Genomic DNA, 24192 nt, shown 5'->3' on the forward strand with positions numbered 1-24192 from the left:
GATCTTCCTCTTGAACATAAACTGCCTCTCTTCTACTCCTCCTCTCTCATTTTCTTCATTCATCAACTTGTCAATCTATTCTTTCCATCTATTTAGCACACCACAGGTCCCAGTCAACACATTTCCAGCTCTATCCTTAATCACCCTTACCTGCTGCACATTCTTCCCATCTATCACTCTGTATGGCCAACCTGTAGAGATCCTTTTCGCCTTTTCGGCAACTTGGTGTACATGTCATAATATGCTTCTTGTTTAGCCTTCGCTGCCTCTATCTTTGCCCTACATCGCATCACAATGTATTCCTTTAGTCTCTTCTCAGTCTTCTCACTGTCCCACTTCTTCTTCGCTAACCTCTTTCCTTGTATAACTTCATGTAATTTGGGTCCACCACCAAGTCTCCTTCTCCCCTTTCCTACCAGAAAACACACCTTCGGGGAGCACTCTCCCCTATCACTACCTTACAGTCTGTCACCTCCTTCAGATTACATCATTTGCTTAAAATATAATCCACCGGCGTGCTTCTACCTCCAGTCTTGTAGGTCACTATATGTTCCTACCTCTTCTGGGAAAAAGTGTTCCCGACTGCCATTTCCATCCTTTTTGCAAAGTCCACCACCATCTGCCCCTCAAAGTTCCTTTCTTGGATGTCGTACTTGGGCATCATCTCTTCATCACCTCTGTTTCCTTCACCAACATGTCCATGACAATCTGCATCAATCACAACTTCCTCTCTGTCTGGGAAGATCAGAACTACTTCATCTAGTTCCTTCCAGAATTTCTCTTTCAACTCTAATTCATATCCTATCTGTGGGGCATAGCCGCTAATCACACAATACATAACACCCTCAATTTCAAATTTCAGTCTCCTCGCTCAATCTGACACTTTTCACCTCCAAGAGATTCTTAGCCAGCTGTTCCTTTAAAATAACCCCTACTCCATTTCTCTTCCCAACTACTACATGGTCAAATAATTTAAACCCTGCCCCTAAACTTCTAACCTTACTACCTTTCCACCTGATCTCTTGGATGCACAATATAATCAACCTTTCTCCTAATCATCATGTCAACCAACTCCTGAGCTTTTCCTGTCATTGTCCCTATGCTCAGTTGTAGGCTCTTACAAATAATATTGATCACTTTGAGGCCCCATAGCTCAGTGGTTAGAGCCTTGGTTTGGTAAACCAGAGGTTGTGAGTTCGTATCCCAAAGGGGTCTCCACTCCTCCTGAGGGGTTGTGTCAGGAAAGGCATCCGGCGTAAAAACTGTAACAAACAAATATGAGCATTCATCCGAGATGACACACTGTGACGACCCCTAACAGGACAAGCTGAAAGAAACTTCTTCTTTCATGAAAATAACAGTCATGAAAAGTGAGCTGGGAGTGATTTATAAAAGCGCAAAGTTGTGTCAGTCTGACTCACAATACTATACAATGCATATCACCGTAGTGGCCATATTTGTCTGTGACGTCATGTCAGGCATCACACTGGAGCCCTGCCATTGAAAACACGCTGTGCCAAATGCAATGGCAGATGAACGAGCGTGATTCTCTGATCCCTCTTCTGAGACTGAAGCTCTTTATGAGAATGAAAACATCTCCGGAGTGAAGCAACTGAGGCCATTTTACCATATCGTTTCAAACGATATTTAGACGATATGCACATCACTTCACCACTGACACAAGACTCCACTTCAGACAAAGACGAATCGCCAGACAAGGTGGACCACCTGAAATTCTTCTGTCACACCTACGACACACCTCACCACTGTTCTGCTGGCCTCAAACAAATCCTGTACTATTCTGATACACCCAATGAAATATTCTAAATGATTTCCCTATAATTGTTTGATTTCCTAACCCTTATACAAGTCTCGTGTTTGGTAGCATACTCAGGAGGACCCATGCTGGGTAAAGTAAATATCATGGATGTTTTGAAAATTTATCTAGATTTATGTGTGTATATGTTGTTATTTTTATTATTCATTCTTTATTGTTCTCTTTATTTTCCTTTCTTGCATATTTTATTACTTATGTACTTTATTAAGTTATTGTGCCGCGGATCTTTTATTACGTTCTGAGAGAAGGCCTCTATTACGTCGTCAGACGTGGCTGCCTGGAATGTTCAGGAGGATGGCTGTCGACGTAGCTTCTTACTACCACGCCTGCTTTGGGACAAGTACACAGATGCCACACTGTCTTCTGCCTTTCGTCTTTTGGAAATTTCCGGAACATTTGCCTACTTCGAACATTCGCTGGAAATAACATTCGCTTATTTGGAACATTCGTTCGACTTTGGCGACTATACGTTGTTTGGCGAGTGAATGTTACAAGCTACTAAACTGTCTTTGTACTTCTATTTTGTGTTATTTTGTCATTGTTTTGTGCTGTATTGTAATGCGTGTGACTAAATTGTCTTCAACGCAATACAACTGCTTTGTTATATTTTGCTGGTTTGACCAAGGGGTTTTATTCTAAATTCACATGTAACATACGCTATAAACTGCGAGACAAATTAGTCCCCGCCACAATTTTTTTTTTTTACTAACTCTATACACATGTCTGTCTTCTGGAACCCACAAAGTTCTTGTCCTTTGCACCTGTGGAATCCATTTTTCACGACAAATTGGGTCTTTTGGAAACGTATGAAGAGTGAATCCGTCCTCCAGCAACACAACAAGACAGCATTGTGGCTAAAAGACGGAAAAAAAGGTTAATTTCTCACCTGTACAAGAGGTAACTACACTCGACTCTGCGGCTTCTTCTTCAACGCCAAACAGTTCACAGATTTTTCATGGCGCAAGATGAAAAAAAATTTATATACAGCAACATTTGACGTGCTGTGAACAAAACGACGATTCCGGACGATTTTTTTTTTAATACACAAGGTACTAATTTTCATGTCTTTTGTATCAATGGCACTTTAAGGTCCTTTTCCTGACGGACTGTGCAGTAGGCCATGCAATGGACCTTTAGTATTACGGGGTCCAGATAGAGTTTCTTCCTTCAAACGCCACATCCCTCATTAAGCCTATGGATCAAGGTGTCATTTGTGCCTTCAAGGCACTCTACACTCGCTCCACAATGGAGGACCTCATCTCAGCTGTTGACGAAGACAGCATAGAATTCAGTATGAAAGACTAATGGTGTCGTTACGGCATTGGCAATACCCAGAAGGCATGAAGGGACATGAAAAGTGAGACAATAAGTTCAAGGAGGAAGAAATTGTGGCCAAAGGTGGTGCAGAAATATCCTGGCTTTAGTCCTGATGAAGTTCACCACTCAACTGTGGAGAAGGCAGTGAAGCTGGCTCGCAACATGATGAGGGGTATGTTGACATGACCGAGCAAGTCATCTCTGCCCTTATCGCTTGTCACTCGGACCCACTGACTGATAACGACCTTCTTGACCTGACAAAGTCTGCAAGTGATGAAGAAGACGAGGACAAAGATGAAGAGGAAACTGAAAAGTGTGGCCTTAACCTGGAGAACTTGCAGCAATTGTGCAACATGGCAATGCAACAATTTGCACAAGAAATTGACAACAACATGGTACGAGCTGTCGAGTTTGGCATTCGTGTTGATGGGTTTATGTCCTTGTTCAGGGGAAATTTGGAGAAGTAAAAACAAAGACAACAATTCCCCATCACAATATTCTCCAAAATAAAACCTCCAACCAGAACCTCCAACAGAAGACTAACCCCAATGGCATGCGTACTCCAATGCACATTATGTAAATAAAGTTTTAACTAGAAACTTGATGACTAGATGAGTGTGTTAACAATGCCAATTGTGCAAAGGGAGCAGTTTTAAGTGACGAATCGTGCGATCTCCAAAATTTAAAAAAAAAAAAAAAAGTATATATATATATATATATATATATATATATATACACATACACACACACATTACTAATACTGATTGGACCAGCAAGATGAGAGACTGTCCTAACATGGCACAAGGCAGAAAAATAGTAGGTTCTCTAATCAAGAATTTAATGACTTCATTGCCAGAGGGAAAAAAGTATTTGAATGTCTAATTAAGGAGTGGAGGTGGGGGGGCTGGCGGGGCTCAGGATGTTGACCATCACATCAGCATCCAAATGGACCTGTTGTCCTCCAAACAAAGAATTACGAATATTTTAATTCCTTGAACATCAGAAGCTTTTATATGGTGTATTTGAAACAATCTTGCCTTTGTTTTAAGTGTCATTAGCATTGTTGCTTCATTGGTTAGGTTGAAGTCCTTACTATAAAGTTCAGTGAGGGGTTCGAGTCTCCAAGACCTGACAGCAAGGGGTTCAAATCCTCAAGTTTAGGTTCAGTGAGGGCTTTGAGTCCCCAAGACCTGACAATTACAGGTTCAAGACCCTACAAAAGTTAGGTGAGGGGTTCCAGTCCCCAAAACCTAACAATTAGGGCTTAAGAGTCCCCGAAAAAAGTTGAGTGAGTGGTTTGAGTCCCCAAGATCTGACAATTAGGGGTTTGAGTTACTGACAATTTCGAAGGCGTTTGAATGTTGTAATAAAGAGTAACACTTCTGAAAAATGGGAAGTGGGAAGATCAAAACCAAATGACTAGTGTGTACAACAAACTAAAGGGGGAGAAACAAAAAAAGTTGATTGAGAAACAACAAGGAATTAGTCAAGGATAGATAAAACTGTCAAATACATGTCTGGAAATGTGGTTGATTTAAGATTTAGATGCAAGCAGACAGAAACTTTCAGACAAGACTATGTTTAGGGCAAGTTACTGATAATTATGTATTGTCTGGAGTCTTATCTGCCAGAGATGGATGGAGAAAATGTCGAAAGCTGGGTTCCATAATGGCCTCACCCTATGACAAGAATCAAAAAGCGTGCAATCTGGAAGCAGACCAAGGACACAATGGCCTCCTGTGACCCACAGAATGGATCTCCACACGGAGAACTACTGGGTCCCCACAACCTCCTCTCACTATTCCTGCTGCAATGACACTGTTGCTGGAAGCTGTCGCCTCCCTCCTCGAGGCCATGCAGCCTTATGTAAAGAGGTTGAGGCTGGGAGGGGATTCGGACAGTGTAAGAAGATGCTTTCATTGTGGAAAGAAGGAACTTTGGCTTGATGTGAGAGATTGCTCGGAGGAGAAAAGGAAAAAAGACTAGTGGGGAGGGATCCTGCCCTCTGATTGACTCATGGCGCCCCAAAGACAAAGCAACACTTTACTGGGGATACACCCACACACACAGACACACACGCATCCACCATCACCGTTCCATTTTGTTGTTTTTCTGCAATGAAGATGCACTTGGCACTGATAACACTGCTTTGCTTTGGCTTGTTATATAATTTACGGTCACCACCAGACCTTAAAAAGAAAAAAGACCTTCATGTACAGTTTTCCCCTGTTAGTCGTGGGGGCTATGCTCCATAGAACCCGCCCAAATAACCAAAATCTGTGAATAATAGATTAGGTATGAATATACCTATGTATGATATGGACCATATATTTGCTACCATAAGATGCATTGAAAAGTCTTAAACTTTCTCCAAAATGAACAGCATAGCTTATGTGGACATTTGTTGTGGGACTTGTCCAATGAAGTACTTGAACACACTGGTTGCACTGTTACCATGTATGCTAGCACATTTTAGTGTGTATGTAAGCTACCATATGATGGCGCTCACCAGGCAGATAGGAATAATGGTTTTTTTTTGTTTTTTTTTTACATCAGTATGTAGAAGTTTACATTGCCCCATACTATGCCCGTGTCACTGATGACAACGCAGGGCAAAACCAGGCTGGTTGGGGGTAGTTCCAACAGTTCCAATGGAAAAGGACCATGTGTGAACACAAACAGTTAACATTGTTTCAGATAAAAAAAAAGAAAAGGTTGAACTCACCATTCCAAGCCTTATTTGGCCAGAGTTCTTTAATATTCTGTGAAGAAACACATTACACGCTTTTTAAATACCAGTTCAATCTTAGCAATTCAAAATTGTCGTATAGGGGGACCAATGAATTCATTTTTATTTGAGCAACACAGTGTGAAGGCGTTAGCATGTGTGCCTCGCAGTCAAGAGGTTCTGTGCATTAGTCTTACAGTGTGGACTTTACATGTTGTCCCTCTCAATAAGTAGGTTTTCTCCACAAACTCTGGCTTCCTCCATCATTCCAAAAGGATACATGGTATATTAACAGAAGACTAAATTGTCCGTAGGTGTGAATAGTTGAATTTACTGCACATCTTCAAAGTTTTCACACCATTTAACTTTTCCTTTGTTTTCAGAGCAGCAAAACAAGATGATTTATGGATAAAGATAAGAATAAAAGGGTTAGTATTCAAATCTTTTGCTGAATACGTTGTTGCTACATATTTGGCAGCAATTTCAGCCTTACGTCATTTTGAATATCACGCTAAATACTCAGAAAAAATTAAACTCAGATTTGATAGGGAGCATCATTCCACTTTTCATATTCACATCTCTCCTGCTACAATCAAATTTAAAGGGGAATTCCAGTGGTTTGCATTAACAATGTATCCAATAGATCATCTAATATGTACTCTATTTTGACAATGTGATGTTAAATCCCATTTCATTTAATAGTGTTTTGAGAAAATTTTTATCGACAATTACGAATTTTCAGGCCGCTGCCATTTTGTCCACGTCCTATGTGGGCGGATGTGACGCGTTACGTGGCGTTCCAAACACTCGATTACATGGGACACCATTATGCCCAGATTTCTTTTTTTTTTTTATCCTCATCTGATGAAGAAATAGCAAAATCGGGAAGACGGAGGAATACTTCCATATAGATTTGAACCTGAGGATGTAAGTAATGTTGACTATTCGGATGGTTCTTCGGGCAGAATGATGCGGAGCGGCAGAGCGAGCTCGGGCGGGGACCTCGTCAGACTCCGCGTCATTTCGCTTGAAGAACCATCTGAATATTCAGCATTATTTACACCCGAGCAGTGGAGCTCGGTCCCTGGCCAAGCGTGCTCTGGGGCTCGGCGGGGAGCGAGCTTGCGGCATTATTTACAGCCACAGATTTAAATCTGTATGGAAGTAGTCCTCCGTCTTCCCGATCAACCAATACTGTTATTTCTTCATCAAATGAGGATAAATCAGAGAAATCAGCGCTGGGCATAATAGTGTCCTATGTAATTGAGCGTTTGGAACAGCACGTAAACAAGTCACATCCGCCCACGTAGGTCAGGTGACTTGGGAAAATGGCAGCGCCGCTGAAATTTGTAATTGTCGATAAAAATCTTCTCAAAACACTATTAAATGACAGAGGATTTAACATCACATTGTCAAGATATGGTACATATTACATGACCTATATTGGATACATTGTTAATGCCCCTTTAAGCCTGGGGCTGTGGTTTGGGAGTAGTGACATCCACCTGGCTGGGTCCCCTGCTGAATGAGCTTTCATTGACATCCCAGTTTAGCAACTCCGTACACCAGTTGACTAAGGATTTATTCACAAACAACCACACAGTTTATATTAACAGATCAACTCAGTTTGTTACAGTTTTTAGACAGAATTTAAAAAAAAAAAAAAAAAGACCACCACACCACTGGCCACTAGCACTGGATTGCACATTTTCCCTCATCTGGCCTGCCCTTTTCTGTCCTCTCTTATCTTGTTCTTTTGGTTGGTTATTGCATGTCCGCACTAGATGTCAATGTATAAAAGTTTGTGTGAGTGAGTGGGTGAGCAAGCAAGACAGAGAGAATCGATGAAATCTAACAAAGTGGCATTTTTTTGTGCATAAAAGGGTCTTTTGCATGTTTTGGTACAAAAGATAGATTAGTTAATTGTTGACAGAAAACTTGTGTATGCACCTTCCCCTTTTGGACTGGAATAGGATCTCCTCAACTGTGGCTTTGAGTGATCCAGATTCATCCTCCTTCAAAATTTCCCTGTTAAAAAAAACAAAGCAAATATATAAAAAAAACAAATCAACATATCTAAAATTTGTCCTTTGATGCAAGTCTTACCATGTCCTCTCATAGCCACCTTCCCAGCGTTTAGTTCTCTCTGGTTCATCATCCATTATGACTGACATTCAAACGAAAAAAACAAAGCGGCTGCAATTGTCAAATTGGTAACTTGTCTAAAATAGTCTACTTTCAATAAGTCTCAAATGTAAGGAATTCAGTACGATATAATAATTTGACTTTGTACAATACTATATGCAACAATGTATATTTTTTTAAAAAGCCCAATGTTGACTTCAGTTACTTTTAGTGAGGGTGGCAAGAGAGTAGACCAAGAGGAGACATAAGTCACATATCTTGTTAACCACATAGAAGAAATAAGTATGTGAATAGGGCCACATGATATTGAGGGGGGGAATGGAGACCTCAATTTTTCCTAAACCTGCTATAAACAGTGCGTACAAAAAGTATTCAGACCACTTTATATTTTTCGCTTGTTATAGTCTGGCCATTTGCTAATACAGTATTTAAAGGGAAATTCTGGTGGTTCGGATTAACAATGTATCCAATAGGTCATGTAATATGTACTGTATCTTGAAAATCTGATGTTAATCCTCTCATTTAATGGCGTTTTGAGAAGATTTTTTATCGCTAATAAATTTTTGGGAGCACCGCCATTTTGGTGAGTCACATGACATACGTGCGCGGATGTGACCTATTACGTACCGCGCCAAATGCTCGATTACATGGGACACAATTATGGCCAGCACTGATTTCTTGGATTCAACCTCCTATGATGAAGAAATAGCAGTATCAGATGATTGGTAAGACGGAGGAATAGGTCCATACAGATTTGAATCTGTGGCTGTAAATAATGTTGAATATTCGGATGTTCTTCGGAGGGGAATGACGTGTAGTCTGACGAGCTCGCTGTGGCAAGCAACAGGCCGCCAGAGCTCGCTGCGGCGAGCGACCAGCCACCAGAACTTGCTCAGGGCCCGCCGCCAGAGCTCACGAGCGGCCCCGCCACCGGAGACCACGAGTAGCCCTGCTGCTGGAGCGAGCTCATCAGACTCCAGGTCATTCCGTCCGAAGAACCATCCGAATATTCAACATTATTTACAGCCAAACGTTCACATCTGTATGGACGTATTCTTCCATCTTCCCCATCAACTGATACTGGTGTTTCTTCAAAAAAAAGACAAGATTGCGACGTACTAATACGCCATCCCCGGCGCAATGACATGGACCAATGAATAAAAACGCCAGCATACATTTCTACAGTACTGTTGCGGCAAGCCACGTTCATAGGATATAATGCAGGATCTCCAGCAAGACGACATTGACCAATGAAGCAAATAAATAAAAAAAAAGTTAAATTAAAAAATAAATAAAAAACGCCACCATACATTAGTACAGTACTTTAGAGGGAAGACCCATTGATAGTGTATAATGCAGCATCCCCAGCAAGACGACATGGACCAATGAAACAAAAATAAATTAATTCATTAAAAAAAGAAAAAAAAAACACCAGCATACATTAGTACAGTACTGAAGCGGGAAGCCACATTGATAGGGTATAATGTGGCATCTCCAGCAAGACGACAGGGACCTATGAAGCAAAAAAAAAAAAACAAAAAAAAAAAAAACGCCATTTACCCCTATTTCGCAGTTTTTGACTTTTTGCGCGTGGGTCTGGTACCAATTATTCGCGAAAAACGAGGAATTACTGTATATTGAGATGTGAAGTAGGGCAACAGAACAGGTGGCGACATCTAATACTTTAGATGTTGATGAATGAAAAAAATGAGAGACAAGGAAGAATAGAAGAGGACAGTGTGATGGACCAGGAAGTGGCAATGATTAGGAAGGAGGAGGTTAGAATGGCAATAAAAAGAATGAAAAATGGAAAAACAGTTGGTTCAGATAATATACCTGTGGAGGTATGGAAGCAATTTGGATAGGTGGCTGTGGAGTTTTTGACCAAAATATTTAAGAGAATACTAGCGGGCAAGAAGATGCCTGAAAAATGGAGGAAAAGTGTGCAGGTACTGTAGGTCTGTACAGAGCTATTAAAAAAAATTATTGCGTCAATTGAGCGGGGATTAATTTGTCTCAAAGTTTATAACATGTTATGTGTGAATTTAGAATAAATCCCCTTGGTCACACCAGCAGCACTTGTATCGCGTTGCAGACAAATTAATCACACACAATACAGTACAACACAACACAAAAACAAAATAGAAGTACAAAGACAGTTAAGTAAATCTGGAATAAAACCACGCTTAATACCATGCCCTCACCTTGGAGTCCTGCAATTGGGTCCAGATCGGTGCCTCGTCCTTATGACAAAACGAACTGGCCAGAACAGCTCACCGACGTGTACACGCCTCACTGGCGACTGAGCCACCGCCGAGTATCGCCGATCCACAGATGTTTTCTCATCCATACCTCACTAACGACAGAACCACAAAAGATTTCCGCTCATGCCTCAACTGCGACCCAGCCACTGCTGACCTCAGTCCACACCTCGCTCGCGACCAAACCACAGCGAACTCTCATCAGCACCTCGCTGGCCAATGGAGCTGCAGCCAATTTCCGCCCACGCCTCGCCAGCGACAGATCCAGAGCCAATTCTCATCAGTGCCTTGGGGGCGACCAACCCACAGTCGTATCTCGTCCACGCCTCGGTGGTGACTGAGTCGCGGGCGATTAACGTCCATGCCTCGGTGCCAACCGAGCTGCAGCCTATTCACGTCCACGCCTCAGCGGCTACTGATGCTCAGCCGCCTGACGACCACGCCTCGGCAACTACCGATCCCCGGCCGCCTGACAACCGTGCCTCGGCGGCGACTGACCCACGCCCACCTGATGACCATGCTCCTGTTTCGGTGGCGACCGATCCTTAGCCGCCTGACGACCATGCCTTGGCGGCGACCAATTCACGACCGCCTGACGACCACACTTTGGCGGCGACTGATCCACGGCCGCCTGACGATCACGCCTCAACAGCTCAGCACCAACCGATCCTCAGCAGTCTCCCGCTCCTGTTTCGGCAGTGACCGATCATCGGCAGCCTGACGACCACGAACTGGTGGTGACCAATCCTCGTCCGCCTGACGACTACGCCTTGGCGGCAACCGATCCTCGGTCTCTGTCAGGGGCATGGCCAAGCCACTCCCCTGGGTGGTAACCACCTCCGGCAGCAGTTCCACAGCTGCTCTACATTAGACACGAATTAGACCAGGCATTTAGGCTTTGAATGAGTCATCGGCATTTGCCACTTCGTTGAGTTGCGTTATTGCATGTTGGATTCTCCGCTATTGTGCATAAGTTCGCAAACCTTATGTAGAGCATCCATTTGTCACAGCGAGCCTGAGCCACGTTCGTCTAGTTACTTCTTGTTCACTGCTCCGTTTGCCTCGTAGTCATCGGACCTTGTGCATGTTCTTGGATCTTGCTTGGAGCCTCGCGTTTTGGTGCTTCCGCCTGTTTAGGACTGTTAATTGGTATAAGACCTTGATCTGGAATAAAACCATGCTTAATATCATGCCGTCGCCTCAGAGTCCAGCAATTGGGTCCAGCCCCATGCCTCGTGGTTATGACAAAACTGAGACAATTGTTTTTGACAATAAAGAAAAGAGAATTGCTGTTAGTAAACACCAGGACTATCTTTAGCTCATTTCTAATCCTATCCAACCTGTTCACACCAAGCGAGAACCTCAGCATCTTCATTTCTGCTACCTAAAGTTCTGCTTCCTGTTGTTTCTTCAGTGCCACAGTCTCTAATCTGTACATCATGGCCAGCCTCACCACTGTTTTACAGACTTAACCTTTACTTAGGAGAGTGCAGAGTCCAAAGCAACATTTAGCTATTATGCTGCACACAACTGGAATAAGTTGCCAACAGAGATGAAGTCAGCCCCAAGTTTGAATGTTTTTAAATCCCAGTTGAAAACTTTTTTTTGTGCTTATTTGTGTGAGGATTTCAACCTTTTAAATGTCATATTTCTTGCACTGTGGTTTTAATTCTTCTTTAATATCTATATTTTGTTATTTTTGTTTTTAATCACATCTTAAATGTTTTATCTCTTTCATTTCAAATACTTTTAATCATGTGAAGCACATTGAGTTACTTCACGTCTGAAATGCGTAACACAACTTTGCTGAATAAAAGCTCAGTCGCCATCCTCGTCCTGATAAGAACATTCTAGAAATCTGCATCCGACGACGTATTAGAGTACTTCTTTCAGAACGTAACAACTTCATTATAACTTAAAGGAAGACTCTCCCCAAAATTCATACGTACAATAAACCCTCCAATATTAAGTAATATTATTATTATATATATTTTGGACATTAATTGTAAAGAAAAAAAAAATTGAAAACAAAGGACATTTTTGAAATCCAAGAAAAATCTGGAGATGAGCCAACTTTGACAGCCAGACCCAGAAGGGACAACCCTGACCCAGCCCCTGACATCACCAGTGCTTACCATTACAGACCATTCGTTCGAGCTAAGCCAAGATGCCGACGTGTTGTGAACCAAACTGCAACAAAACTGAGAAAATGCACCCAAAATTGTCCTTCCTAAAATGTGGCTGTCACAGTTGAGGCTTGTTCATGAGCCGGGGAAATTTGCACGCATCTAATCATTACTCGTTATGAGCCGCCTAGTTATAGCCTCTCGTGTTGGTACTGTATAAACAACAACGTACTTTATGAGGGGGCACGGTGGAGCTGCTGTTCAATCCCGGATCTCTGAGTGAGGAGTTTGCATGTTCTCCCTGTGTCTGCGTGTGTGTAACCTGCCTCCTGCCCATTGACAGCTGGGATTGGCTCCAGCACTCCTGTGACCATCATGTGGCTAATAAAATAGATGGATGGATTTCTACGTGTAAGCACACAACACTTCCCGGTTACTATTTACGGCGATACTGTGATTTCTAGATTTTTCTTTTAAGATTATCTCTCTCACAGTGGACATGCACCCACAATGAAAATTTCTGACCCCTCCATGATTTCCAAGTGGGAGAACTTGCAATATAGCAGGGTGTTCAAATACTTATTTTCTTCACTGTAGCTCTAGATCAATTTCACCAACATCCATAATATATACTTTGCCCGGCATGGGTCCTCCTGAGTACGCTACATGCACAACACTTGTAAAAAGGTTAGGAAATAAAACAATTATGAGCCAGTCATTTAGAATATTTCATCGGGTGTATCAGAATAGTACGGGATATGTTTGAGGCCAGCAGAACAGTGGTGAGGTGTGTCGTAGGTGTGACAGAAGAATTTCATGTGTAGATGGGACTGCATCAGGGATCAGATCTGACCCCTTTCCTGTTTGCTGTGGTAATGGTTAGGCTGACAGATGAGGTTAGACTGGAATCCCCTTGGACAATGATGTGAAAGCAGGGAACAAGTGAAGGAACAATTAGAAAGATGGAGGCACGCAGTGGAAAGGAGAGGAATGAAGATTAGCCCAAGTAAAAGAGACTATATGTGCGTGAATGAGAGGGGAGGAGAGGGAAGAGTGAGGCTCCAGGGAAAAGAGATAGCGAGGGTGTACGACAGTCACTCATATTTGAAAAATGTACGGGTGTTGTCAGTAATGCCCCCAGATATAAAGCTGCGGGTGTGGTTAGGAATGGAATCTCAAGATCTTAAAATAATTTACTGCAGTATATTACTAAATTGGATAAAAAAAAAATAGACAACAGTAAACAGATTAACAGTCACTGTGCGCATTCAGTCCGAGTGGGGTTGGCGGAGTTTACTATGGCAGTCAATGTGCGCAGGCACACAAGGTTTCAAACGCAGATCGCAAGAGCTACTTTCCAGAGTCCAAGTTCGTCAGCAGCAAATGCGTGCTTGGACCCAAGAAGTTGAATGGAATTCGGAGAGCTTTGCTGGTGCTTTGGCAATTGTGAGAGATGGAAAGCCATTCGTCGATGGGGACTATGCCAAAGCATTCGTACTAGATGTTGCCAATACACATTTTGACTACTTCACATAAAGACAAGATAACCAAACGAATAAAAGTCATGCCGCTGTCGGCAAGAACTGTTCACCATTGTACCATCATGATGGCAAATCAAATTGAATTACGTTCATGATTAACGGATGGAAGGCAACCTTATGGGGGCAGAAACCAGTACAATCAGTAGGATGGTCCCAAACTCGGATAAATGCAGAGGGTTGCGTCAGGAAGCGCATCTGGGGTAAAAACTGCCAAACAAATATGAGCATTTATCTGAAGTATCCCATACCGGATCAGTCGTGGTTCGGGTTAACGACACACGCCCCTGGCACTGCTAACCTGCAGGGTGTCGGTGGAAATTCAGCTACTGTGGGTCGAAGACAAAAAAGATGAGGAAACCGAATTCGTCATCAGAAGAAAAAGAGGAATGCACAAAGACTACAACTGAGTGTAGGGACTTTGAATGTTGGGACTATGACAGGAAAAGCTCAGAAGTTGGTTGACATAATGACTAGAAGAAAGGTTGATATATTGTGCATGCAAGAGAGCAGGTGGAAAGGTAGTAAGGCAAGAAGTTTAGGAGCAGGGTTTAAATTATTCAACCACGGAGTGGGCGGGAAGAGAAATGGAGTTGGGGTTGTTTTAAAGGAAGACCTGGCTAAGAATGTCTTAGAGGTGAAAAGAGTGTCAGACCGAGTGATGCAACTAAAATTTAAAATTGAGGGTGTTATGTAAAATGTGGGAAGGCAGGGTGGCTCAGCTGGTAAAGCATTGGCCTCACAGTTCTGAGGTGCCGGGTTCGATCCCGGACCCACCTGCATGGAGTTCGCATGTTCTCCCCTTGCCTCCGTGGGTTTTCTCTGGGCACTCCGGTTTCCTCTCACATCCCAAAAACATGCAACATTAATTGGATACTCTAAAATTGCCCCGAGTTGCGATTGTGAGTGCGGCTGTTTGTCTCTATGTGCCTTGCGATTGACTGGCAACCACTTCAGGGTGTACCCCGCCTCCTGCCCGTTGACAGCTGGGATAGGATTCATCACTCCCCGCGACCCCTGTGAGGATAAGCAACTAAGAAAATGGATGGATGGATGGATGGATGGATGGATGGATGGATAATGCGGTTAGCGGCTATGCCCCACAGGTAGGATGTGACAGAGTTCGAGAGAGTTCAGAGAAATTCTGAAAGGAACTAGATGAAGTAGTTCTGAGCATCCCAGACAGAGAGAGAGTTGTGATTAGTGCAGATTGAAATTTACGTATTGGTGAAGGAAACACGGGTGTTGAAGAAGTGATGGGTAAGTACTGCATCCACGAAAGGAACTTTGAGGGACAGATGGTGGTGGACTTTGCAAAAAGGATGCAGATGCCTGTAGTGAACACTTGTTTCTAGAAGAGGGAGGAACATATAGTGACCTACAAGAGCGGAGGTAGAACCACGCAGGTGGATTATATTTTGTGCAGACAATATAATCTGAAGGAGGTTACTGACTGTAAAGTAGTGGTAGGGGAGAGTGTAGCTCGACAGCATAGGATGGTAGTATGTAGGATAATTCTGGTGGTATGTAGGAAGATTAAGAAGACAAAGGTAGAGCAGAGAACCGTGCGGTGGAAGCTGAGAAAGGAAGAATGTTGTGCGGCCTTTTGGAAAGAGGTGAGACAGGCTCTCGATGGACACCAGAAGCTCCCAGAAGACTGGACGACGACAGGCAAGGTGATCAGAGAGACAGGCAGGAGAGTACTTGGAGTGTCTTCTGGTAGGAAAGGGGAGAAGAAAACTTGGTGGTGGAACCCCAAAATACAAGAAGTCATATAAAGTAAGAGATTAGCGAAGAAGAAGTGGGCCACGGAGAGGACTGAAGAGAGGAGTAAGGAATACATTGAGATGTGTCGTAGGGCAAAGTAGAGGTGGCCAAGGCTAAACAAGAGGCATATGACGACATGTACTCCAGGTTGGATACAAAAGAAGGAGAAAAGGAGGTCTACAGATTGACCAGACAGTGGGATAGAGATGGGAAGGATGTGCCGCAAGTAAAGGTGATTAAGGATAGCGATGGAACTATGTCGAGTGGTGCCAGTAGATGGAAAGAGTACTTTGAGAAGTTAATGAATGAAGAAAGTGTGAGAGAAGGTCGAATAGAAAAGGCAAGCGTGAATGACCAGGAAGTGGCATTGATTAGTAAGGGAATGAACAGAATGAAAAATGCAAAGACAGTTGGTCCAGATGACATACCAGTGGAGGTACAGAAGCAACTTGTTGAGTTGGCTGTGGAGTTTTTGACCAACTTATTCAATAGAATACTAGCGGGAGAGAAGATGCCTGAAGAATATAGGAAAACTGTACTGGTTCCATTTTTAAGAACAAAGGCGATGTTCAGAGCTGTGGGAATTATAGAGGAATAAATATAATGGGCCACACAATGAAGTTATGGGAAAGAGTAATGAAGATAGACTCAGGACAGAAGTAAGCATCTGTGAGCAACAGAATGGTTTCATGCCTAGAAAGAGTACCACAGATGCATTATTTCCCTTGAGGATGCCAGTGGAAAAGTAGAGAGAAGGTCAGAAGGAGCTACAATGTATCTTTGTAGACATAGAGAAAGTCTATGACAGAGTACCAACAGAGGAACTGTGGTAATGCATGCGTAAGTCTGGTGTGGCGGAGAAATTTGTTAAAATAGTACAAGACATGTATGAGGGCAGCAGAACAGTGGTAATGTGTGCAATAGGCGTAACAGAAGAATTTAAGGTGAAGGTGTGATTGCATCAGGGATCAGCTCTGAGCCCCTTCCCGTTTGCAGTGGTAATGGATAGGCTGACAGACGAGGTTAGACTGCAATCCCCTTGGACCATGATGTTTGCAGACGATATTGTGATATGCAGTGAAAGCAGGGAGCAGGTGGAGGAACAATTAGAAAAATGGAGACAAGCACTGGAAAGGAGAGGAATGAAGATTAGCTGAAGTAAAACGGAATTTACGTGCATTAATGAGAGGGGTGGAGGGGGAAGAGTGAGGCTACAGGGAGAAGAGATACCACGGGTGGACAACTTCAAATATTTAGGGTCAACAATCCAGAGCAATGGTGAGTGTGGTAAGGAAGTGAAGTAAAGAAACAGGTCCAAGCAGGTGAGAACAGCTGGCGGAAGGTGTCTGGTGTGTTATGTGACAGAAGATTCTCTGCTACGATTAAGGTCAAAGATTATAAAACAGTTGTGAGGCTGGCCATGATGTACGGATTAGAGAAAGTGGCAATGAAGAAACAACAGGAAGCAGAACAGGAGGTAGCAGAAATTAAGATGTTGAGGTTCTCGCATGGAGTGAGCAGGGTGGATAGGATTAGAAATGAGCGGATTCGAGGGACAGCTAAAGTTGGATGTTTTGGAGACATGGTTCAAGAGTGCAGACTTCCATGGTTTGGACATGTTCAGAGGCGAGAGAGTGATTATATTGGTAGAAGGGTACTTAGGATGGAGCTGCCAGGCAAAAGACCGAGAGGAAGACCAAAGAGAAGATTGATGGATGTGGTGATGAAAGACATGAGGGCAGTTGAGGTTAGAGAGGAAGATGCACAAGATAAGCCAAGATGGAAAAAGATGACACGCTGCGGTGACCCCTAACTGGACAAGCTGAAAGGAAAAGAAGAAGATTAACGGACAGAAGTCTCAACACATGCATGAAGGTTAATGTAACGATGTATTAAACAGACTATGAAGCCATTAGCAAAATGATGCAGCACCAGAAGTCACATTAATGGTAAAACGTACTTTTGTCATCATGGTTAGCAGGAATGTCACAATTTTATTTGAAAAAATTCTGAGATGTATTCTACTCTCAAAGTGTTGGGCTTACATAAATGTGCAAATACACCTGTATTTGTTTTTTCAAATATTGTATTGCACATTTAAAAATACATTTTTAGATATTTGGCATCTATGGCTCTCTCACTCGAAAAGGTTCCCGACCCCTTCACTCGTCCTTTTTCAGTGGTGTACAAGAGGTTCATGGCTGGTGAAGCACTGAAATCAAATTTCCAAATTCACATCTGAGATGTCACGCTGTGGCTACCTTTAACGGGACGAGCCAAAAGAAACGTACTATAGTGGTGTGGTCACCAGAAATAATAACCAAAAAAAATAGATCTGCATTCTTTGTAAACAAGTGTTAGGCCATCTTTTATTTATTTTGCAATTCCAGCAGTTTAGTGTGTGTTTTAGCAATCACAACATCTACAGCAACATCAATTACCAAGTGACGTTGGACTTCCTTTCATAATTTCACCTTTTTACATTTGTAGGACAGTTTGACTTTCATTTGGAGAAGAATGGCACTGCGCTTTTTTTAAGAAATGTTTTTTATCCGATCACCCAAAGTAAATATGTATTACACAAACAAATACATTTGATGGACTTTGGAAATCATGAGTGGAAATTGAAAATGACTGTAAACATTTTAAAAACATTAAGATACAGAAACAAGTACCTACCGATTACAAGCCTTCTCAACCCAGTTGCCACAAAGTTTCAGGAGCAACATAAATTTAGCAATTTTGACAATGAAATTCTTGCCATAGAATCAAGGGGTTCTCAAAAGTAAAGTGTCAATTTCGTCTGTTGAAAACCACATACAAAAAAACACAAAGAAAGCACCGTCTTCGTTCCGTATATTACTTTGTTTTTGTTTTTAATTGAAAGATATTCGAACATTCACGTTTCCCATCTAGTATAGTTCAATCTCTTTTGGTGAGGGGAGGGGGTTGAACAACGTACCTACAATCCGACAAAGCAATAAAGTTGTCCAAGTACGTCACCTATCTTTCGTGCATTTCTCGAGTATCATTCACAATATCTAACAATTTGAACATGACTTTTTGAATCCGTGTCGAAACGTCAACGACGAAAAAAGATTCCATTCCAATCTGCGCGCGCGTAGATATTTTGCCAGCTGGGTGGCGACCGAGCTGACTGGGAACGGAAACGGAAAGCAGCCAGTTTGTCGGTCAAGTGGATGAGTAAGTCATTGGGCGGGGGCAATGACGTAGAATTAAAAAGTAGATTACGCACTCTGCATCCAACAATGGTTCCGCCCAGTGATCTAAAAAAAAAAAAAAAAAAGACTGGATAGCGCATATATATCGAGCGGTATGTCGATTGGTTGAAGCCAGTTGGCCGCCATCTTGCTGCTCCCAAAACGCGTGGAGGACGATTTACAGGTTGGATTTATGGCAGGGTTTTTCAGTTTTCAATTCTACATACCAATGTAGAATTACAACTGGTCGTGTGAGCTTGAATTTTTTTTCAGTTCTGGTAACATGAAGAATTTTTAATTCGACTTGGTAGGTCAAAAAGGCTAAGTACAAAGGAAAGATATAACACCGTGACTACCACGAAACCTTGTATATTACAGAGGGCCCGATTTCCGTTACGTTAACTTTTCCCTAAATACGCTGTGAAGCACTATCATCATAACATTGCAAAAAAACTCAGCATTTTTAGTCATAAAAACATTAAATTTTAAGTCAATCAGTTACATATATTTTTGGAAATAAGCCCTCGCAATGGGAAAATACATGCTAAAAGCTAAATAATAAAAAGTCGTGATTCATTTGTTGTCTTTGCGACGTCCTATTTCAGACAGAAAATTTAAACTTGCTTCCTTGCATTTGAAAATCAAATTGAATTTGAAGAGTTCTGTATTCTGAAATTCATCAAAAATTACACAGAAAATGTTCACGAATCGAGGAAGATATGACCAATGATATGCCCAATGATTAGAAAAGGTTAACAGCAAATGGATTTATTACAAAGGAATGTACAATACAGACATCCGGGTCTTATATCTATCTGACTATATATATCTATCTGGTATCTGCCGCACACGAGACATGTGTCTTCTGGCAGGATAGCAAAAGAAGAAGACAAGAGCTGGCCGGTATCACAAGGTTTATATATGTATGGGTCCATGGTAAAAGTGGCTGCACGAACAACTTGCTTGATGTTAACAGATGACCTCAACACAATTTCACAGTGTTTTACAACACAAATAACACTTTCTGCTGGGACAAGTTCACCACTGTTTTCAAAGCAAGCAAGGCTGATGTACATCCTGAGGCATAACTGTTACTAGTTAAACTGGGGCTAATAATAAAAAGTCGTGATTCATAAATTTCAGGAAAAAAAATGTGATCTTAGCTTAAAGTTCAAGCCAACGGCCTAATAAACCTTGAAGTGAACCACACCGGTGAAAAGTTACTTCTTTGCGACCACCTGCACGACTTTGACAGCCAACAGCGCAACATGAATGAACCATACTGAGACCAAAAAAAGCTAAACCTAATGTGTTCCAACTAAATTTGCCGTTATGTTTCACGATGTACAATCATTAGAATGCCAAAGGATGTCAACTCTACAGTGAAATCGTACCCAAAGCAATGTTTTACCCTGACCGGAGGTTGAAACCGAAATACCAAGTGAAAGGGGCCTGTGCGGAGTCGAGTTTTTATTCTGTCATTGTGTGGGGCTTCATTCATTTGCCAGCATTGTCACCAGTCCATCCATCAATAAATCCACAACGAAATAAATAAATACATGCGCAGTACAGTTTTTAATTCTACGTCGTTGATTGTCACTCATTTCTGTAAACGACCGTCAAGCAGCGCTGGTGTAACGGTCTGAGCGCTCACCCGTGCTGAAAAGTCTCCTCGTGATGAATGCGCATGCGTTACTAACAGAGGCATTATGGGTACATCGCAGATACAAAACGGCGGGAAGCGAGTTTTCTTTTCCGCAGATGATCAGGGGGAAAACGCGCCCCCAAGCCATTTGATTGGTCCCTGCAACGCCCTCTTCTTCTCTTTGCTGCTTCTGCCTATTTGGCACCGAGTGCACTACACGGGACACTATCGGTCATCGAGGGAAATGCATCCCCGACGGATGCTTAACACCTGCTGACACTATGAAACAAGGGGAAGATGTACAAGTTGTAGGTAGTATTTCGCGCCATTTTTTTTTTCCCTTTATTGAACATTAAACAGAACAATACAATTCAACGCAGAAGACAATTTGCCAGGGGGGTCAAAAACAAGATTACATTCTACAGAAAAACATGAAATAAACTACACAAATTTACCGTTTTAATGGCTTTAGCGTTCAAAGAATTCTTAATGGTATGAATATACTGTCTAGTTTCATTTTGAAAGAAAATAAAACAAGGATTTTTATTTATACACCTACATTTATGAATATGAAATTTAGCTAGTAAAATTATAAGATTAATCATATAAAAGTGTCTGTTTTTAGACGAGGTAAAAGACGTGAAACCAAACAGTATATTTTCAAAACAAAGAGTAAAACTGTTGTCAAGAAAAGTAGAAATAAAAATACAAACATCTTTCCAGGAATTATTGGAGACAGGGCAAGACCAAAATAAGTGAAAATTATCTTCAGGGCAGTTTGAACAGAAAGAGCAATCAGTATCAATTTGTTTTTTAAAACGCTGTAAAATGAATATTTTGGAAGGATAAATTTGATGAATTAACTTAAAAGATACTTCTTTTATTTTGTTGTTAATCATATATCTAGTTGGTAAGATCCAGATTCTTTTCCAGTCAAGATTATGTAATAATTGATTCCAATAAGATGTTATGTGAGGAAGAGACACTATGTCCCTTTGAAATAAAGCACGTATGGAACGATTGTTTTTACGTGTTATCGAGAAACAAATCCTGCCTACTTCGCTTTTAGATGGATCAAGATGCAAAGGAGCTGGTATTTGGTCCGCTGGTCTTCTAAATAGCAAAGAGACACCAGCAGGAATTGCATTAATGATTATCTTAAATTCGTCAGTAGGGATTAACACATTGTGTTTTGAAATAAATTCTTCATAAGTAAACAGCAAGCCATCGGAATCAAACAGCTGGTGAACCAGTAGTATATTATGAGAAAACCAGGCAGGGTAAAATAAGGATTTGTTTCTGTATGTTATGTCTTTGTTATTCCATATGTAATATCTGTGCGGAGAGAAGTTATGTTTATATATTAAAGACCATGAGAGAAGCATCTGTTTGTGAAAGTTTGATCATTTTAATGGGATTTTTTCAATCTTGTAATTGCACAGTAAAAGAAAATGTAGGCCACCTACTTTAGAGAAGACAAAATTTGGTATGAAATTCCAAATTGAGGAGGGGTCTTTAATGAAGTGCTTCAGCCAATTAATTTTAAAATTATTATTTAATGTTTGAAAGTCTAAAAAATTTAGGCCTCCTTTGTCATGAGTATTCATTACAACCGATTTCTTAATATAGTGAGTTTTATTTTTCCATACGAAGTTAAAGAGCATTTTGTCGATATTTTTTAGAATGTTTTTATTAACACCAAGCGATGAGGCAGCATAGGTGAGCCGGGATATACCTTCAGCTTTAGTTAATAAACTTCTGCCCCTCAAAGATAAATCCCTTTGCAGCCACTGATTAATTTTTTTCTGAGTTTTGTCGAGAACAGGATTAAAGTTTAAATCACATCTAGTTTCCATATCTTTATTTATAAATATGCCTAAATATGTGACACAGTCTTTTACAGGTATATTACAGATTGAAGGGATATTACAAGTCTTGAGGGCAAGTAGTTCACATTTTTTAATGTTTAAGCAGAGCCCAGAGGCAAGAGAAAAAGTGTTAACCACATCAATAGCAAGAGGAATCTGACATCTATTTTTTAAGAAAAGTGTAGTATCATCGGCCAACTGACTTATGAAAATTTCTTTGTCTGCTATTAGAATACCTTTCAATGGGCTGAGCTTAATAGAGTCGGTGAGAAGCTGTGTACAAAGAAGAAAGAGATAGGGTGATATTGGACATCCTTGTCTTACTCCACGTCTGAGAGGAAATCGGGGGGAAGTGCCAGCATGCAGTTTAATAGATGAGTTTCCATTTTTGTACATTGTTCGGACAGCACTTTTGAAAAGTGGGCCAAAATTAAACTTGTCTAGTGCATGGAATATAAAGTTATGTTCAATTGTATCGAAAGCCTTATAGAAATCTAAGAAAAGGATGAAACTTTCGTCTGGACATAGATCTGCATAGTCAATTAAATCAAGAACTAATCTTATATTGTTGGAAATGTGTCCATTTCTCATAAAACCGGATTGAGTCTCATCAATTATATAATCTAAAACAAATTTCATTCTTTTGGCAAATATTGAGGCAAAAATTTTGTAGTCATTATTTAGTAATGATATTGGGCGCCAATTATCAATAAGAAGTAAATCTTTTTTGGGTTTGGGTGTTAAAGTTATAAGGCCTTGAGTTAAAGTTGGATGGAGGGATTCATTATGAATACATTCTGAGAAGAGAGCAAGGAGGAAGGGAGCTAACTGCTTAGAAAAAGCTTTGTAAAATTCGGAAGTAATGCCATCTCTACCTGGGGATTTATTTAATTTAAGATGATCTATTGCTGAGATAATTTCTTGTATTATTCGTGGTTGGTCACAGGACTCTTTCAGGCCGAGATCAATTGACTTAGTGTTTGTGAGAGATACCATAAAGTGGCTGGTGAGGTCTTCACAGTATTTAGAATCATAGAGTTTGGTATAAAAATCAGAGCAGTATTTAGCTATCTTTTTGGGATCGTCTGTGATGTTTCCGTCAAAGTTTAGTTTTTGTATAGTATTAAGTTTGCCATGAGATTTTTCAAGCCGGAAAAAATAGGCAGTATTCTGTTCTCCTTCCTCCATCCACCTCCTTCTACTTCTAAAAGCCCCCTCAGCTTTCATCCTATATAAATCATCTAATTTAAGTTGTAACTGTATTGAGATGAGATTCACTTTCAGATAAGTTAGCTCTGTTTTTTTGTGTCAAAGCCGTTATTTCTGAGATAATTTTTTCTTCTTCAGCTTTTTTTGCTTTAACAACTGAACTAATGTATGTCCTCAAAAATTTTGATAGTTTGAATTTTAAAAGTTCCCAGTTAGTGCAAAACTTATTTTCAAGTAAGGCTTTTTGCCAGTAATGATCAATTAAAGATCGGATGGTGTTAGAAGCAGCTTCATGTTTAAGAATAGAGCTGTTTAATTTCCAGTAAGAATTCCTACAACAAGTACGAGGGTTTAGAAGGATTTGTATTGATATTGCTTTATGGTCAGTAAGAGGAGTTGGAATAATATTGACAGTAATGACATTTTTGTCAAATCCATTGGAAATCAGCCAAAAATCTATTCTTGACAAACTAGTGTTAGTTTTATTATTCCAAGTATATAAGGACATTCCAGGATTTTTTTCTCTCCAT

General features: G+C 41.1%; 2 protein-coding genes across 13 annotated transcripts in view; one reads left to right on the top strand and one right to left on the bottom strand.

Annotated features, from left to right (window-relative positions):
• The window catches only part of gtf2h2 (general transcription factor IIH, polypeptide 2), an 84180-nt gene extending 63517 nt beyond the window's left edge, over positions 1–20663 (bottom strand). Inside the window, exons 1-6 of one of the 9 annotated variants that reach the window (XM_061818337.1) lie at positions 18682–18911; positions 17861–17931; positions 14204–14281; positions 7989–8049; positions 7833–7910; positions 5880–5916 (exon numbers count right to left, since the gene is read on the bottom strand). In XM_061818337.1, the coding sequence (XP_061674321.1) occupies positions 5880–5916; positions 7833–7910; positions 7989–8044 (171 nt within the window). In that variant the 5' untranslated portion in view covers positions 8045–8049; positions 14204–14281; positions 17861–17931; positions 18682–18911. Of the gene's footprint in view, positions 1–5879; positions 5917–7832; positions 7911–7988; positions 8050–10231; positions 10384–14203; positions 14282–17860; positions 17932–18398; positions 18912–20594 lie in introns of those variants that run through there. The other 8 variants (XM_061818335.1, XM_061818334.1, XM_061818336.1 and 5 more) reach the window with 8 other exon arrangements.
• oclnb (occludin b) overlaps positions 18897–24192 on the top strand; it is a 77394-nt gene continuing 72098 nt past the window's right edge. For 2 of the 4 annotated variants that reach the window (XM_061818325.1, XM_061818324.1), the window contains exon 1: positions 18956–19124. The gene's annotated coding sequence lies outside the window, so the exon portion shown is untranslated. Of the gene's footprint in view, positions 18924–18955; positions 19125–19191; positions 19248–24192 lie in introns of those variants that run through there. The other 2 variants (XM_061818326.1, XM_061818327.1) reach the window with 2 other exon arrangements.

Source organism: Syngnathoides biaculeatus, chromosome 4 (assembly GCF_019802595.1).
Source record: "Syngnathoides biaculeatus isolate LvHL_M chromosome 4, ASM1980259v1, whole genome shotgun sequence".
NCBI lineage: Eukaryota > Metazoa > Chordata > Actinopteri > Syngnathiformes > Syngnathidae > Syngnathoides > Syngnathoides biaculeatus.